We start from the raw sequence: 17,097 nt of genomic DNA, 5'->3' as shown, positions 1-17,097 counted from the left end.
CATTTTGAAGTATCCAGCATACAAATTCTTACATGTTTTGTTAGTTACACCTAAGTGGGTTGTTTTTTGTAACAATTATAAATGGTACTGTGTGTTTTAGTGTTAAGTCATTGCTAATATTTAGAAATAGGTTTTTGGATATTTGTCTTGAATCCTGAGATCTTGCTGAACTCCCTTATTCTAGGTATTTTTGTTTTTTGTAGATTACTTAGGGTTTTCTACACAGTCAGGCATGTCATCTGCATGATGCTGCTGCTACCTGCATCCTAGGGATTCTGATTTAATCCGTCTGGACATCAGGACAGTCGGCAGCCAAGGCTGAGAAGCACTGATCTTTGCACTTGTCCATCAGTGTGAGCAGAGGGGCCGGGAGCACAAGAGCCAAGTGCCCCACCTCCTGCTCTGCCCTTGGGGCCTCTCTTGCTGTCAGGCTGGCCCGGCTATCAGGCTTGAGCTTCGGCTATCAGGCTTGAGCTTCGCTGCTGAGGAGGATGAGGCCTAAGGAACTGGCCCCTCCCAGCCCAGAACAGACCACCAAGGCTGTGATGGATAATCAACACGTTTTAATGAACAAAAAATACTGATGCATATAAAAAAGTAGTTTTGTCTGTCACTTGTGTCCCCATTTGCTAGATGGGGAGTTGTCTTCTCCAGGGACTCGAACACCTATTTCTCCTGTGACCCTGCGACCCTGCATCTGGGTGAACGGGGCTTTGTCCCTACAGGGCAGAGCTGCCCGTGTGAGGGGAAGGCGTGCGGCCCCCGTTTGGAGCTCTTGTCAGCTTTTTCACAGAGTAAAAATTGCCTTGTCCTTGGCTTGAGACAGCCACCAGTTAGACTGAAAATGCTGCTGCAATGTGGACATCAACCCAGGTACCTCACGGAGGGAGGCTCACCTTTGTCTTGGAGCCCATCCCTCCACCTGTGGTTCTCGGATTAGGGCAGAGTTCTCTGAGTCACTTGCTAGCATTTAGGGACCCAGCCCAGCCAGTCGTAAGGTCTGCACCAGTGCAGCGGGACATGGAAAGGACGGTTAGAGGCAGGAAGCTTTAGGAGCGCAGGAAGCTTTAGGAGCACGTGTGGAGGCAGGTCCTCCCGGGTCCTCCGCCCCCCACCAGTGGGCAGAGGGGAAGGAGCAGGTGAGCTCACGGCTCCTCTGTCTTCCCCTGAGGGGGATGGAGCAGCGCAGGTGCAGCTGCCGGCCTGGGGCCAGCGCCAGCTCTGGGACCAGGGCCTGGTCAGCACCCGGGGCAGAGAAGGGTTACGGGCCACCGCCCCAGAAGCTGAGTGGGCCACAAGCAACCCCCAGCACCCGGGCACTTCAGCCCTACAAGGAGAGCCGCCAGCTGGCCAACTAGAGAGCGGCAGGCCGGCCGGGCCGAAGCCTCAGACATGGGCACGAGGTTTCCCTGAAATAAATGTTAGCGCCAGCTCATCGGCCTTGGGGCTTCTGAGGCAACCAGGTGGGGCTGGCCTTCTGCTGCAGAGGGGCTCAAACCTGTTGAGCAGCCCTGTCCGGACGGCCAGACCCAACTCCAGAGCCCCCAGGCTGACGTAGCTGGAGCCACTCCAGATGCTACCAGGGTTGCTGCTGATAGGAACGGAGTCCCCGGGAAAAACCGCGCCCAGGGGCCTCTGGCCTGGACGGCAGCTGCTGGCCATGCGCTGAGTCACCACTGGTGAGTGGCGGGCCCTTGAGGGCAGAGGCCTAGTCGCCTACTGGACTGAGGATCAGTGGCCACTGAGGAGGTCGAGGACCAACCTGGGGAACGCGAAGCTTGCTCCCTTCCTGCTCCATCCTGGGCCCCCACCTCCTCTGCTGCCCCTCATCTGGACCCACTTTGTTTCCTGCTCACCCGGGTCCTCTGCTCAGCCCTGCCCGCTGTGCCCTGGCGGGGAACGGCTCAGCCCTGGACTCAAAGCCAGGGAGGCCTGCATTTCTACCTGCTGGGCTCAGCGCTGCCCCCGGCTCTGACAGGGCTGCCTGGAGGCAAGGAGACAGCCCTGGGGCTGAGGGAGGACCACGTGGGTGAGATGTGTGAGCAACTTGGGGTGGGAGGTGATGGGGGTGGAATGGTGGCTGCGAGTGACCCCACAGGGCTGCTGTCATCAGCAGCGGGTACGGGGGTGCCCGACATGGGCCTGGAGTGCTTCCTGGATGCCCCGCTGCCAGTCCCGTGCCAGCTGCACTGGGGTCAGTGAAGCCTGGGGACAAGGACCCAGAGTCAGTCCTGGCTCTCCTCCCGGGAGCTCCACCGCCCGCTGGGCCTCTGCCTGCCCGCACTCACCCCGTTCTGCACACCCAGCTTGGCTCCGTAGAGCAGCAGCACCTTCATGGCCTTGTAGTGGCCGTGCCGCACGGCCTCGTGCAGAGCTGTGTCCCCTTCCTGTTGAGAAAGGGGGTGTTATCCTCACACCCTGACCCGGGTAGGGTCAGGTCAGTGGGTGCCATTGCTGAGCTCAGGCACCCTCCGTCCCTGTCCCCAGTGGGGCTGCCAAACTGGGAAGACCAGATGCCTACCTTGTCTTGCGCATCCACCTGGGCTCCACAGGCGATGAGATGCTCCAGGCAGTCACAGTGCCCCATGCGCACGGCCACATGCAGGGGGGTGCTCCAGATCTAAGAGGGGAGAGAGTGTTGCTCCAGGCTGGCGAAGCTGCACCCCAACCCCCCAGGGCTACGTGTCTCCCTGGGAAGAGCATCAGTCGGCTCCCAGGCAGTGCTCACCCGCTGTCCCTCCCAGACCGCCCCTGGGTGTGTGCCCCTCACCTTGTCCCGGGTGTTGACCCGGGCGCCCCGGTTAAGCAGGTGTTTTAGGATGTCCAGGTGCCCTCTGCGGCAGGCCCAGAACACGGGGGTCCTGTCCAGCTGCAAGACAAAACCACCACAGCAATTCTGACGTGTGGGGATGCCAGGCAGGGTGTCTGCTGTGGGGATGGGTCTTCCCTGGGTCTCACCAAGTCCTGAGCATCCACGGTGGCACCTGCCTCCAATAGCTTGTTCACTAGCTGGCTGTGACCCTTCAGACAGGCCCAGTGCAAGGCCGTGCGGTGGAGCTGGGGTGGGTGGAGACGGAAGGTCAGGTGCGGGGAGCTCGGCCACCCCTGGGGGTCCCATTCCCAGCCCTGTGCCTGGCACTGGGCTCCCTGAACAGAGTTGCCCGCCTCCCCATTGTGTGAGGGGCCCCGCCTCCTGAGGCAACACAGGACTCGTGCCCCATAAAACAGAAAAGCCCTGCGGTTTCCTAGGTCGGGACTAGAACCTGCCGGAGACTGCACGCCTGCACCCCGCTTGTGCTACCTTGTCATGAGCGTTGGGGTCCCCTCCGTCTGTCAGGTACTTGTCAATCAGGGCCTCCTGGTTCTCAGCAGCTGCCTTTAGGAACACCTCCAGGTCCACGGGCTCCAGCTGGGCCTGGGGCTGCGGCTGGTTAAGTTGAAGGACAAGACTGACTCAGTCCCCCCACCGTAGGCCTCGGGCAGCACAGCCCCACCAGTCCAGCTGGGTGGCTCCAAGAAGCTGGCTGAGGACCTGCGCGCTGTTGGCTGGAACAAGTCCCACCCCCAGAAGATCGTGCCTGAATAGGCATGGGACGGGTGTTACAGGGTGACGGCGTCCTCCCCTAGTTCATATGTTTAAGTCCTAACCGCAGGACCTCTGAACGTGACCTTATTTAGAAATAGGGTCATGGCAGCTGTAATTGGTTAAGATGAGGTCATCCTGGAGTGAGGTGGGCCCCAGTCCAACAAAACTGGTGTCCTGATGGAAAGGGGACATTTGGATGCAGGCACGCACACGAGGCGGCGGCCACGTGAACGCAGAGGCAGAGACAGACACATCCACAAGCCAAGCAACACCAAAGGTGTCACGACCTTGGGAGCTGAGAGACAGTGGGCAGATCCCCCCAAGAGCCTCAGAAGAAACCAGCCCTGCCCGCTCCTCAATCTCGGACTTCCAGCCTCGGAGATGAGAAATTTCTGGAAGACTGGAAAACAGCTGTTTTTTAAGCCCCCAGCCTGGTACTTGTTCCAGCAGCAGCCACAGCAAACGAGCACGGGGGGGGGGGGGCGGCTCTGGGCAGCAGCTGTGTCCCGTTGCCCAGGTGTCGCTCCTCCCCAGGCCTCCCACCGGGATGAACCCTAGCCCTGGTGTGTCCACCCCCGCCCACCCCGCCTTCCCGCTCACCTTGACCTCAGGCTCGGGTGCCCTAGGGGGGACTCTGCGTTTCAGTCGCTTCTCTCTCCGTCTTTGAACCAAGTTCTCCAAGTCAGCCAGGTTCTCCAAGTTAGTTCTGGAACTGTTAAATCTTTCAAGCTGGGGCAGAAAGTGGGCAGAAACAGGATGCCGCCAGCCATCAGCCACAGCGGCGGCGACAGGAGCCCAGGGAGGGGGCAGCTCTCACTCTCATCAGAAGCGCAGTGCTCAGGCTCTTGGACCCTAAACCCTGGCTCCTGGCAGCCCCCACACACCCAACACCCTGCTCAGCCACCCAGCTCCCCTCCACACCATCACTCACTCTCTTCCTCTTCTCCTCCAGTTTCTGCCTCTCCTGGGCCTCGGCCTCCTGGGGCCCCAGCCTCCAGTTTCGAGGCCCGCCTCCAGGATCCAGAACTCCGTGTCCACATCCCAATCCTTTCCTTTCAACTCTCTCACCAGTTACCTATAGGAACAGGACGAGGATAAAGGATTGGAAAAATGAGGAGTTTCCCTTAGAACACATAGCTGTGCAGAACCGGGGATCCTGCCAGGAGCTGACATACACAGATTAGTGTGCTGGGGCTGGGGCTGGGGCTGGATCTGAGAGCTGGCCTGACCCCTCTCAAAGCTCTCAGGCAGCCCGAGCACTAGCCGCTCCCATGCTTGGGCTGGCTCTCACCACCTGCAGTGTCCCCCGAGGCCCAGGAGGGCGGCTGTTGGGGCCCACTCAGTCCTGTCAGCAGGAGCCCTCCGGAGGGCCTGACGCCACATCTATTTGTACTGCTGGGTCGCGTCCAGGTGAGCTCAGGGCAGAGGACGCGTCGGCTTCCCTCGTGGGTGCTGATCCTTACATTCCTACCAGATCACGCCACCCTGCCACCTGACCCCAAGCTCAGAGCGACAGAGGAGAGGCCTCTGGGTAAAATTCTGCATTCCTGGGTTCAAATCTTGGCTCTTCATGAAGCTATGATTCTTCATAATAAAATGGGGTGATGCTGGTGCTTACCTCTCGAAGCTGTGCACTGGAGATGAGTTACTGGGACTTGTGTTTAGGGCAGACCCCACCACACAGCGATCCATCCTTTTCCTCCTCCCCTGGCCCCCACCCCCAGCAGTTCAGGGGAGCGCTGAGGAATGAGCACGTTGTGGGGAGAGGAAATGTTGGAGTGACAGAATGGCACAGCCTAGGGCTACCAGGCATTCCCTTCTAAGGCAAACTCAGGCAACCTAACACTTCTTGGGCCCTGCAACCCACCTCCCAGCAGGGGCTGTCCTGGGCTGGGGCCTGGGGGCCCCTGGCCCTCAATGGGGCTTGCTGGGTGATGCGACATCCTGGGCCTCACGACCCTGAGCCCTGCCTCCCCACAACAGACATCCCGAAGTGCTGCTGCTGTCCCTGTTTCTTTCACTGCCCAGGGAACTCAAGCGCCCATCTCTCCGTTCCAGCCAGGGCAGCCAGCCCCTCCAGACCACTTCCAGAGCAACAAACGTCATCACAGCAGAGCCAAACTAGCACCCCAGGCGCTCATGTCTTCCAGGGCAACTTGCCACTTCCTGTTCCTCTTTTGGCATCATAGTCCAGGGCAAAACCCACTGAGCTCAGGGATTTTCTCATCTCCCATCATCCAACATCTTTCTCACTGCTTCCCTCTTGTTTCCTACCCTCACCACCTCATGTGAGAGCTGGGCCAACAGACCAGAAAAGAGCTGCAAGTTTCTGTTCCTAAAACCTGCTCCTCAGGTCACAGAAAGCTGCCCGACCTCCTCATTCTGCTGAGATGGTCTGGGGCGCACACACCATTGCCCGACCTCCGCCCCTCTGCCCCACATCCTTACCAACTGCTGGATGCTGACGAAGTCCATGGTCCCCCCTGCTCCTCACACCCCCAGTGAGGGGAGTGGAGCAGCTCAGCCCTTTTATAGGAGAGCTATCACTGGGGGCTGGGCAGGGCAGAGGACTGTGCCCCCGCCAGATAACTCTGTGGCTCTGTAACACCAACCAAAATAACCGAGTGGGCATGCAGCCCACTGCAGGCTGGAGGAGGAGCTGTTTTAAGCTGAGTCAGTTGCAGCCCCAGACACCCACCATCCTGCACCTACTCAGAAGTGATTCAACCAATAAACATATACCCTGGGTACTGGGCCATCAGCCCAGGCTTAGGGGAAAACAGCTCCCACTCTCCAAAGTCTAGAAGCCCTTGAGATAAAGAGTCCAGGGGAGCCTCCATGTGGCTGCTTGAGACCCTGGAAGACCCAGCCTGACTGCCCTTGCAGGAGGCCAGACTCCTAAAGAGGACCGCTGAAGGGCAGGCCCAAGAGGCTGACCTTGGCCTCAGGAAGCTTCCGGGCACCTATGTGGGGAAATCAAGTGATTCTCCACCTCCCGGCCAGTTTCCAGGCCACCCTCACTGCTCCTGGCGGTGTCCTCCCCCAGGCACCCCCGCACTCCCTCACCACTCAAGTCAACATACCAAGTGGGGCCACCAGCGGGAGCCAGGCCCAGCCTGTCATCAGCACCTCAGGCCTCTTGGAGAGTCTCCCACAGCCCACACGCAGGTCCCCCACCAGACCCTCTGCTGGGCAGAGACGACCTTCCCCAGGAAGGTGAGGTTCAGACCTGCTCCAGGTCCAAGTACGAACGTTAACCATCAACCCATTAGCGAAGCAATCTGTCTCCAGCTACCAACCCCCGAGTTCTCCCTGAAACATCAAGCCTGCCTCCCACCCAGCTGTACCTTGAACTCGGCCTTGACCTTTGAGAGGAAATCTGATAGCTAGTGAACAAGACTCCAGAATCAGAACAGGAGGCACAGAGATGCCCGGAACAGGCGGGAGGAGAACCGCGGTCAAGGGCGGCCCGAGGGCGGTGACAGCCTCACCAAGTGCCAGCTTCTTCGCCCATGCTTCCAAGTCTTGAGACTTGGGGGGCCCAGAGCCTTTTCAAGAAACTGTCCTTATGCTCCAGGGCGTTATTGTCAAAGGTGACTTCTTGCCTTTGGTCCTGAGGAGGTAAAGCGTTACCTAGAGGACAGTGACTGGCAACAGACAAGACAAAGCAGGGCTTCAGCTCAGATGCCACCGTCACCACCACCGAGACTCCGCCTTCAACCCTCGGCACGGGGCGCTGTGCACCAACAGGCTGCATCTGACACCCTCAGCAGAAAACTATTGGTATCCATGTGAAACTGACTGGCATTCACTTATTACTGGTGTTACTTGTCAAAGGATAAAAATCATTTCTTGTTAAAAATCCAAACACAGCGAATCAAGCCCGAGAGCCCTTGGCTAACTGCTCTCACCAGAACTCCAGGGGAGCCACGGGCACCGGTTTACAGGTGTCCCCCCGATGTTCCCCGCATGTGCTGTGCGCATGGACCTCCGTGTTTCCAGACACACGTCACTGGGATGGTGATTCAGCACTTTCCACATCTGTACATGCTGAACTCCAGGGCCTTGCACTCACGTTCCAGAACCTCACCATCCCCGTCCTGGGAGCACTTTGGTTATCTGCATTTTTTTTTTTTACATTACATCTCCTGCTCCAATGCACGTCTCTGTAAATGTCTCTGTAAATAAGCATCTTTGTAAACACGGATGAATGCTTCTTTAAGTAGCTACGGAGAAATCAAATTATTGGCCCTGCTCACTTAAAATTTAATAGATATTGCCAAACTGCCATCCACAGTGGCTGTACCAACTTCCATGAACAGATAACAACAAAGTTAACACAAGGGACAATATGAAAGAAGAAAGGAAAAAATTATGTATTTTTATATATATATAAACAAAGGATCAACATCCAGAATATATAAACAACTCCTACAAATCAAAAAAGAAAAAAGTTTTAAATGGGCCAAGAAGTTCACAGAAGACAGGTGTTCAGCCTCACTAGCAAGTAGCAATGCAAAACAGAACAAAGCAATAGCTATCAGATTGTTAAAATTAATGAAATTATGGAGAAACGCGAGCACTGATGAGGTTTGGGGGAAGTGGGTGCTCTTATACACTGTCTGCAAAGTGCCCGGCACTGTCTCCAGCGCTCTCCACAGCCTCACTCATCTCACCCCTGCACGGTCTCGTGGCAGCCCCTCCTCTCAGATGAGGACACGGGACAGAGAGGGAAAGTGACTTGGACTAAGGTCACTCGGCTAGACAGAGCTTTTCATTTGTCACATATTCCAGTTTCTTCTAATGTTTACATGGTTTTCTGTTTTTATATTCAGGTCTTTAAACTACATGAAATTTATCCTTGTGTGTGGGATAAGGTAAGGATATAATTTTATTTTTTCCAAACGGACAGATGCCTCCACATGAGCTCATTTAGACTACGAGCATCTGGCCAGGCTGAAGCACTTGCTGCCCCACCAAACCTCCTCCCTCACTCCCTCAGGGGCCAGAACGGGGGCTCCTCCTGGGTCTTCCGGCCTCGGCTCCCCGCCCTGCACACAGATGCTGACCAGGGCGAGGGCTGGGAGAGCTGGTCTGTGTCCCCTCGCCTGCAGCCTGAGACTGCAGGTGGCAGTTCAGCTGGCCAGCAGGTCCCTCAGGTCACTGTTGCAGGGCAGCAGGTCACAGGCTAGTCGTGCCTTCCGATCCCGGACGGCCTTCAGGGCTGGGCTGTGTTGCAACAGGAGGGAGCAAATGTCCGTGTGACCCTTCTCAGCAGCCTGTGGAGAGAGGGGCCCGGATCAAAAGCCACACCCTGCTGGGTCCTGTTCTTTCTTGCTCCATTCCTGGAGCTCTTTTGGTCCTAAAAAAGGTCTCATGGAAATGGAGGCGCTGGCTGGCTAAGCAGATTTCCCCCAATTCCTGCCAAATCCCAATGCCATGCGTGTGGAGTAGGGGGCACCCCAGTGCTGCTCTGGCAGTTGGCTTGTCCTTTGCTCAAGGGGCCAGGCTTCTCTGCCCAGACCTGCGCATTAAACACAAGTACAGAACCTTGGATCTTAAGCATCTTTACATTCAGATTGTCTACAGGTGCTGGGCCCCGCGGGCACAAGACACATCAGAATGGCCCTGCCCTCCAGGAACTTCCCGATGAGCAGAGAAAAAGAGGCCCAGGTTCCCAGCTTTCACCTCTTCCCCTCTGAGATAAAGGATCCCAATCAGGATGTCAATTGCTAACCTACGACCTCCAAAAAAGAACAGGCTTAGTGATTTACGTAGATTATCTTATTTAACTTTCAGAAGAACGACTGGAGGTAGGGACTATCATCACTCCCATTTTACAGATGAAGAAACTGAGGCTTATAAAAGTTGAGTAACTTGCCCAAGGTCACAGGGCTGGTGTGGCAGCCTGGGGGATTCCAAGCCAGGTCTGTCTGACCTTAAAATCCCAACTCTTGATAACTGTGTCACTATATTCCCTACTCCTCCCAACAAACAAATTGGTGGGCTACAGGAGCTTCTGAAAGGTCTCAAAATTAACCTTAGTAGCAAATACTGTCTCAAATTTGAATCTAAATATTCAGCAGATCATCATGATGAGAACAGATGTAGGGCTCTTAATTTTACTGCCTCAATTCAGGCGATGGTATATTGCGAGCAGCTATGAGGTGAATTCCAAATAACTTTTGGCAAAAAAAGTGCCAGTCACAGCTACAGAAACAATAAAAAGATCGTGGTTTCCAGGGGTTTGGGGAGGGGGAAGGAGGAATGAATAGATGGAGCACAAGGGATTTTTAGGGCAATGAAATTATATAGTGGTGGCTACATGTCATTATGTATTTGTCAAAACCCATAGAATGTACAACATCAAGAGTGAACCCTAATGTAAACGATGGACTTTGGTTGATAATAACGTGTCCATGTTGATTCACCGACTGTACCAAACACGCCACACCGATGAGGAATGTTGAGGGTAGGGGAGCATATGTGTGTGGGTGGGAAGAGCTATGTGCGAACTGTTTTCTGCTCATTTGTGCTATGAACCTGAAACTGCTCTAAAAAAATAAAGTCTATTTGAAAAAAAAAAAAGTGCCAGTGTTTGCAGTAGGAAGGAAGGGCGGAATGGAGGAAGGCAGGCAGGCAGGCTGAAAGGGAGGGGCGACCCACAGCCTTCATACACAGGGGCCCCTGAATTTCCTGAGAAGGCTGCCAGCCATGGGTAACACCAGCAGGGTCCGTCCACGGCAAAGTCCTGCCTGCGAGCCCCCACCAGGTGAGCTATCGCAGTAAGACACTCAAGCAACACAAGCTTAGACCACCAAGAAACAAGCAATCTGCCTCTCCAACCGGCGAGGGTCTTAAAACAAAACAACACCCAGCTGCTCACTCAGCACATATGCACTGAGCACCTGAGCTCAGCACTGGGGCTCCACCAGTAAACAGGAGCCCCCTCTCAGCCACATGCACAGGGAATTTCAAGGCGGGAAGAGTTGGGAAAAGTCAAGTACAAGGTGCTTCTGGGGATCCAGGTGGGTGAGATGTAGAAGCTGAGATCCAGAAGGAAGGACAGGCAAAAGCCACAGGGGAAAGGGGGCAGGAGAGACGTCCAGACGGGAGGAGATGGTTGTCTATAGCCCGGGCGGGACACAGAAGTAGGTTCGAGACACTGAAGATGACTAACAGGGCCTGAGTAAAGGGCGAGGGGAAGGGAGCCCAGGACAGGCAGGCAGGCAGGGGCTAACCCGAGAAGGCCTATAAACCGGCTTACAGACTTGGTAAAAGCCAGCCTCTGAGGGATTCTAAGGCATGGCACGGTCAAAACTGCTGCTTAAACCATCACTCTGGGAGAAAATCAGGGAGGGGCGGGAGAGGAACAGATGTACACACATACACCACAAACATGCATAAACTACTTTTCAAAGATGGGACGGCACCGGTGAAAGCGGACATCCGAAGGGAGGGGACCGGGAAGACCAAGCAGGGACGGGGTGGGAGGGAACCTCGCGTCCAGGGTGGACACGGTGTGCTCCTCAAACTGTTCACCGCATGCAGGTGTTTCTAGTCAGAACATGTTTAATTAAATGATTGCTCTGGCCACAGCGTGGAAAGTGGACTAGAGGGAAAAGCAAGAGCAGGTGCAAGTTCCAGAAAACCAACTACATGGAAAAAATTCAGGACACGTCACTGAGGGGAAGAAAAAGAAAATCACACCATACGTTTAGTTCTAATTTACGTGCAAGGGAAACATGCTGGAAAATTACACGTTAACCCTAAAGTGATGACAGGCGAGCACTGAGATTACAAATGATTTCAATTTTCTACCTTGTGCTTTTCTTCCCGTTTTGCCCGTGTTTTCTGCAGTGAACACGTTATAACTTTGCTAATGACAGAGAACAAGTGTTTGCAACCTGCGAAACTTTTGAGGGGGCTTACCTTATGCAGGCTGGTCATGCCGTCATCGTCCACCAGCCTGGGGTTGGACCCGTGCGACAGCAGCAGCCGGGCGATGTCAGTGTGCCCACAGTAGCTGGCCCGGTGCAGGGCAGTGGCACCCCCGTGGGTCTGGGCATTGCACTTGGCTCCGCTTTCCAGCAGGAACTGGCACACAGCATAGTGCCCGTTGCGGCTGGCGTAGTGCTGCAGGGGACAGAGATGGGGTCAGGGAGCAGAACCCGGGCGGTCAGGGCACTGGAGGAGGGGCTGGGCTCATCTCAGGTGCCCCCTCCGGAAGCTGGGTGAGTGGGCAAGCATCTTCACTTCCAGCCTGTTTCCTCAACTGGAAAATGGGGATAATAACCATTCCTACCTCACAGCTTGGTTATGATGTTAAATAATTGATGCAAAGCACTTAAACTAATTTAAAAAACGCAGGTTCACGTGATTCTTTCACAGAACCCCTGCTGGGAGAGAAGAAAGGGAAGGAGAAAAGGCAAACCTCAGCCCCTTCAGAGAGGAGGATACCCCGCTCCTGGCTGAGGCTTCTCTCCTCCCCACCGGCCTCCCCCCAGCTCACCAGAGCCGTGTAGCCAGCCGAGTCAGGCTGACTGGGGTCCGCCGCTTTCTGGATTAAGTACTTCACTCGGCCCAGGTCTCCGTTCAGGGCTGCTGACCAGATTCCTGCGGAAAGATGACCCACATGCTGAATGATGCCCAGGGACTGGGGGCTTTCAGTGATCCCTTTCTCCCTTGACCTCTGCTTTCTCATCTATAACGTGGGAATTCGCTGTTCAACAAGTATTAACCGACTGCCTCCTCTGTGCCAAGGATCGTCCTGGGTGCTGGTGGCATCGCTGTGAACAAGACAGACAAGGGGCTTGTCTCACCGGGACAGGAGACAGGGCAGACACAGCAACCCTTTCCACTTCAAACTCACCAGTGTTGGAGAAAGTAATGTTTAAGACGTTTGAATATACCATCACATTCAAAAGCAAGAAAAGGACACTGCCAGGTGCCAGAGCAAAGTGATAACCATGGGCAAAGTGGTGGGCAGCTGTGATCCCAAGAGTCCTCAAAACACATATCTCAGGGGGGGGTGGCTGGAGTGCCTGAGCAGGGTCTGCAGCGAAGGCGGCCAGCCACATGCGTGCTGGGGAACCAGAGTGAGGCTGGGGCAGGGAGTGCCACACCATGGGTGAGCTGGGGCTGGAAAGCCTCCACTCTCCTTCCTCGAATACCAGCAGGAAGCAAGGTTCCGGGCACTTCACACATTTAGCAAATGTTTACCGATACTTACTATGCATCTGGCACCGTTCTGGGCGCTAGGGGTCAACTCAGAATAAAAGATCCACACTGCCCCTCCCCAGCCAAATTTTAGTCTTACAGAACTTACATTCTAATTAAAGGAGACAGACAAGAAAATATATATATATATATATATATATATATATACACACATACACATATATAAGTCAGGTGATGCTCAGTGTTATGGAGAGAAATAAAGAGAACGGGGATGAGCAGAGCCTCTGAAAATGACATGTGAACAGAAACCAAAAGGAAATGAGAAAAGACATCATTCTGGGGGGGTAATTAGGTTTATTTTTTAATGGAGGTGCTGGGGATTGAACCAGGACCTTGTGCAGGCTAAACATGCGCTCTACTGCTGAGCTTTACCCTAGCCCCGAAAGGACACCATTTGAATAGGTGTGACAAGACAGCAAAGGCAGAAGAAACCTAAAAAATCAGCTCCCCTGTCCATTGCAACTTGGGACCTATATCTGCCTACATTACCCTGAAAGAACAAACCCCCCGACCTAAGAATCTGTCATAATCTGGATCTGTCACTAAAACTAATCCAGATAAGTGAATCCTATAACGACCAGGCAGAGGCGACTTTTTAAAAATGGTTTATAAAGATGTCTCCACCAGCCAGCAAAGGTATGTGTGAGGATCTCTTACAAAAGAGGGACTCCCTACACCCCCACCTCAGCGAGCTCCAAGATTAAAAGTTGCAAAACAAGAAGCAATCTGTTGTCAGACAAGACAATCAGCAAATACAACAAATGGGAAAACTGCAGCCTTGAAAACTTAGCCATTATAGCAAAATCTAAGACTTTAAAATGATTTTTAACTGATATTTACAGAGATGTTCACAGAGATAAAGGAATAGAATCCACAAATCAAAACTACATTAGGGGAAAAACAGCAGGTAGATCTGAAATAAAAGTCAAATTAAAAAGACGAACCATCAAAATAAAACAACAACAAATGACTCAACAGTACTGCAGACCCAGCTGAATAGAGAATTAGTGATTTGGAAATCACCCAGAAGCAGAATAGCAAAAAAAAAAAATTATTAAAGAACGGTAAAGAAATACGGACAACAGAATGTACCAAGATATGTCTAATATGGGCTTAAAAATATAATAGAGACTAGATAGAATGGGAGAGAAGCAGTGTTTGAAGAGCTAACATTTGAGACTTATCCTGAAATGAAGACAACCATGAGTTCTTAGATGAGAAACCACATTAATTTCCAAGGAGGAGTGAATGGTGGAAGCTGTGGAGCAGGCAACTGAAATAGGCCCTGAACTTCAAAGGAGACTGCTCAGGTGTGTGAAGCAATGTGTGGGCAAGCCGTGGGTTAAGCAAACAGGCTGTAATGACCACCAAGGACAGGAGAGACAGGAATCCAAGTTCAGGAGAGACAGGCCCCAGAAGGAGGACCAGCAGGAGCAAAGACACAGGCCTGAGAATGGAGGGCTTCTGGGGAAGACACCCAGTGCTTGGAATCAAATGGAGTGGCTTGATTCGCAGGAGAAAAACCACATGGATGAAGTAGGGCCAGCTGACCAAGACCTTGGATGGCAGAGCTGGAATATGCTGTGACAGGACTGCTTTTTCCTGAGTCAGACTGGGAGGAAGATCACAGAGCTGTCCAGGAGGACTGGAAGGATGCAGGGACTGAGTAGGGCGTTAGGTCAGAAGCAGAGGAGTCACCCGCGTGGGGTAAGGATTGTGCGGATGGGAGGGACCCCTGAAGGGTCCTTAGGAGGACTGAGCCTGGGGCAGCCCAGGGCAGGGAGCAGGCCCAGGAGCTGTTGAGGACTCAAGCTGGCAGGGCTTGAACAAAGGCTGCCTGCAGAACCCAAGCCTGCCCTTCCCAGCAAAACGTGGCTTTAAGCCCTGTTCATAGGCTTGCAAAGAAGCCAGAATTCCTGGGACTCAGTCAAAGCTGGCCTGGGCCCCAGGAGCCTTCAGATGCTCAGAGGTACCCATTCTGGGGAGGCTCCGCGGCCACCCAGGTGGGTGTGCCGTGAGGCTGGTGCAGGGATTCCCCCTTGGGGTCGGCTTCCCTGAGTCACCTCTTTGAAGTTTATTTCAAAAGATGTCAGCGGTTCCTCGTTTTGGAGGAGGTAAGGAGGAGCCCACCGCAGACTGGCTAGGGGACGAACTCAGGAGTCCTGAATATCCGTTGTCCATTCTTCAAAACCAGTTTTCTCCCAACCCTCCTAATCTTGGCCTGACCAAGGTCCCTGGCCCTGTGGGCGTGGCTCTCCCCAAGGTGTAAGGCAAGGAGCGCAATACCCCAGCTGCAGAGTCTGCTGCCCGGCTCCTCTCAGATCTGGAGCAGGCCTCGGTCTCCCTGGGTCGCACCCGGTGAGGAGCGGGGCCCAACCGCACCACTGAGGAGTTATCGAAACCAACGCTTGTTTCCCGACCAGCAGGCGAGCGGGTGTTTCTTATACTCGTGCCAGGTGCCTGGCGAGCTCTCACTACGCGGGAGCGGTGAGTCCATCGCCCGCCCGCGCTCCCACCAGGCCCCCCGGCCGTCTCCACCTCGGGGCCCCGGTACGTGGCCATGTCCTTTGCCCCGCGGGCCTGAGGACGCCGGAAGTCCCCAGGCCGGCAGCGCCGCGCGCCCATCTCACCCCTCTCGAAGTCCATCTCGTCCAGCGTCTGCTGCACGCCAGCCACCGCGCTGGGGCGGGCGCAGCAGGGGCCATCGGCGCAGGACTGCGGCACCGCCATGCCGGTCTCGGCGCCCGCCCACAGGCCGGCGGGCGCGGGCACGGGCACCGGTGCGGACTCGGCCTCGGAGGGCGGGGCGGACGCAGCGCTGCCCACCCGTCCGGTCTGACCACTCGGCGTCCGTTTGACCCGCCGAGCCGGCCAATCAATCGTCGGGGCCTGAGCCCAAGAGCCAATCGCGGCGGTGGGGCGGGACCTGGGGCGCTGGGCCGCGCTCGACCGAAGTGGCCACGCGAGGGCGTCCCAGGCTAAGGGAAGGCCGAGGCGCGGCCAGCTGGGACCCGGACCCGACTTCTGGGGAGGGTGGCCAGGCCGGCCAAGAGCAGTAATGCGGCGCCCTCCAGGTTCTCCTGGTCCCACCGAGCTCCGCAGGGCAGGGGGTTGCCAGGGGCGCCCCAAGGTCCTTCCCCGACTGTTATCCGCACCACCCCGGCCTCAGGAAGACGGTCACCGCTGTCGCGGTGACCACTTGAAAGGCCGCGGGACATCCTCCCTCCTCGCGCCCCTCCAGCCTATTTCTTGAAACCCCGTGGGAGGCAGGTGGTCACAACTTATTTTGCTGCTGGGCGTACCTGCACGTAGGCCTAGAGGGCAGGGATAGAGCCTGGAACACCCCCTAGCCACTCCTCCACCTCCCCCCACCCCGCCGAGCTCCACCTCCCCTCCCGCCTCCCCTCCTCCCCGCCAACCCCATGATGAGCACCTGGTTTACTGAATCAGCCTTCTTCCATTAAAACATTCTACCGGCTGTGGGGCTGATGGATACTGACCGTGCAGGAAGAGTAGCATGCTCAAGTCAGCAGATGCCAGCCCTCTTCTAAAGCAGGACGCGGGCAGCAGCCTGTTCCAGCCACAGCAGGACCCCCAGAACCGTCAAGGGTACGGAGGACATCACTTCGACTGCCTCTATGGGTGGGCATGAATTATAGAACCCAGGCTGGATCCTGTTTTTCTTACAAATATCTGGGCCCTGTGCAGCTTCTTCCATAGGATAGGGGCTTGGTGTGCACTGGGTGGCAGTGAAGTTCCACATCCCATGCAGCTGAAACATTCAAGTATCATTCCTGGAGGGTAGAAGGCTGAAAGTAATCTTGCAACCAGGGAGCTGATTGGGAGCCTCATCCTCACACAACTAGATCCACACATCTTAAGCTGCTTCTAGGAAGTTCCCCTCCTCCCCCTCCCCACTCCCACTTCCCCTTCCCAGGGTTCTGGGAAGCCAGGCCCCTCCCTCCTCCTCTCCTGCTTCTACTCCCAATGCCCTGACTTCTCCCTTTGGCCAGAAGCCAAGGCTGGCTCCCAAGAGGCTGTGGCCCTGGTCTGGTTCCCAGCCCAAGCCACCACTGTGGGAAAACACTGGAGTTTGGGCCATCACCCCTCCAGAGAGGGGCACTGGCAGGTGGGGACCACTGAAGGGGCAGCTGCCCCCAAACTGGGAGTGGGGGCAGTCCAGCCTCTCTCAACCCACAGGGAGCCTCCCTCTTGGCACCCAGGTTTTAGCCCAAATGTCTTATCTCCATGACAGAAACAGTTTCATTTTC

The 17,097-nt window shown here is 55.3% G+C and overlaps 2 protein-coding genes across 6 annotated transcripts; both read right to left on the bottom strand.

The window, feature by feature from the left end:
* Window positions 1–543: 543 nt before the first annotated feature.
* Window positions 544–6,155, bottom strand: ANKRD23 (ankyrin repeat domain 23). 4 transcript variants are annotated; one of them, XM_006177613.3, is made up of 9 exons: window positions 6,035–6,155; window positions 4,518–4,661; window positions 4,187–4,315; window positions 3,302–3,427; window positions 2,959–3,057; window positions 2,771–2,869; window positions 2,522–2,620; window positions 2,289–2,387; window positions 544–2,205 (listed from the first exon to the last, which is right to left on the bottom strand). In XM_006177613.3, the coding sequence occupies exons 1-9, from the start codon at window positions 6,059–6,061 to the stop codon at window positions 2,110–2,112; spliced, it is 918 nt and encodes a 305-aa protein (XP_006177675.1). In that variant the 5' UTR covers window positions 6,062–6,155; the 3' UTR covers window positions 544–2,109. The 4 variants fall into 4 exon arrangements, with proteins under 4 accessions (XP_006177675.1, XP_032325504.1, XP_014408682.1 ...); XM_032469613.1 differs by having other exon boundaries at window positions 3,302–3,409; XM_014553196.2 differs by lacking the exon at window positions 2,959–3,057.
* Window positions 6,156–6,306: 151 nt separating this feature from the next.
* On the bottom strand, window positions 6,307–15,646 carry ANKRD39 (ankyrin repeat domain 39). 2 transcript variants are annotated; one of them, XM_032469616.1, is made up of 6 exons: window positions 15,457–15,646; window positions 12,099–12,202; window positions 11,519–11,722; window positions 8,785–8,865; window positions 7,489–7,492; window positions 6,307–6,818 (listed from the first exon to the last, which is right to left on the bottom strand). In XM_032469616.1, exons 1-6 carry the CDS (start codon window positions 15,554–15,556, stop codon window positions 6,709–6,711), a joined length of 603 nt encoding a protein of 200 aa, XP_032325507.1. In that variant the 5' UTR covers window positions 15,557–15,646; the 3' UTR covers window positions 6,307–6,708. The 2 variants fall into 2 exon arrangements, with proteins under 2 accessions (XP_032325507.1, XP_032325508.1); XM_032469617.1 differs by lacking the exons at window positions 6,307–6,818; window positions 7,489–7,492 and having other exon boundaries at window positions 7,939–8,865; window positions 15,457–15,641.
* Window positions 15,647–17,097: the final 1,451 nt, after the last annotated feature.

Source organism: Camelus ferus, chromosome 28, assembly GCF_009834535.1.
Source record: "Camelus ferus isolate YT-003-E chromosome 28, BCGSAC_Cfer_1.0, whole genome shotgun sequence".
NCBI classification, from domain to species: domain Eukaryota; kingdom Metazoa; phylum Chordata; class Mammalia; order Artiodactyla; family Camelidae; genus Camelus; species Camelus ferus.
The sequence above is the reverse complement of the archived record's forward strand: the minus strand, read 5'-3'. Positions and strand labels throughout refer to the sequence as shown.

What these genes read in the sequence shown, in the direction of transcription:
- ANKRD23 (XM_006177613.3), bottom strand. Translation starts at nt 6,061, where the DNA reads ATGGACTTCGTCAGCATCCAGCAGTTG. An exon ending in TGGAGGAGAAGAGGAAGAGA is followed by an intron (nt 4,316 to 4,517) that starts GTGAGTGATGGT and finishes TTTCTGCCCCAG; the next exon opens with CTTGAAAGATTTAACAGTTC. An exon ending in AGGTGGATGCGCAAGACAAG is followed by an intron (nt 2,388 to 2,521) that starts GTAGGCATCTGG and finishes CTTTCTCAACAG; the next exon opens with GAAGGGGACACAGCTCTGCA.
- ANKRD39 (XM_032469616.1), bottom strand. Translation starts at nt 15,556, where the DNA reads ATGGCGGTGCCGCAGTCCTGCGCCGATGGCCCCTGCTGCGCCCGCCCC. An exon ending in CGAGATGGACTTCGAGAGGG is followed by an intron (nt 12,203 to 15,456) that starts GTGAGATGGGCG and finishes ATCTTTCCGCAG; the next exon opens with GAATCTGGTCAGCAGCCCTG. An exon ending in CGGCTGGCTACACGGCTCTG is followed by an intron (nt 11,723 to 12,098) that starts GTGAGCTGGGGG and finishes TGTCCCCTGCAG; the next exon opens with CACTACGCCAGCCGCAACGG.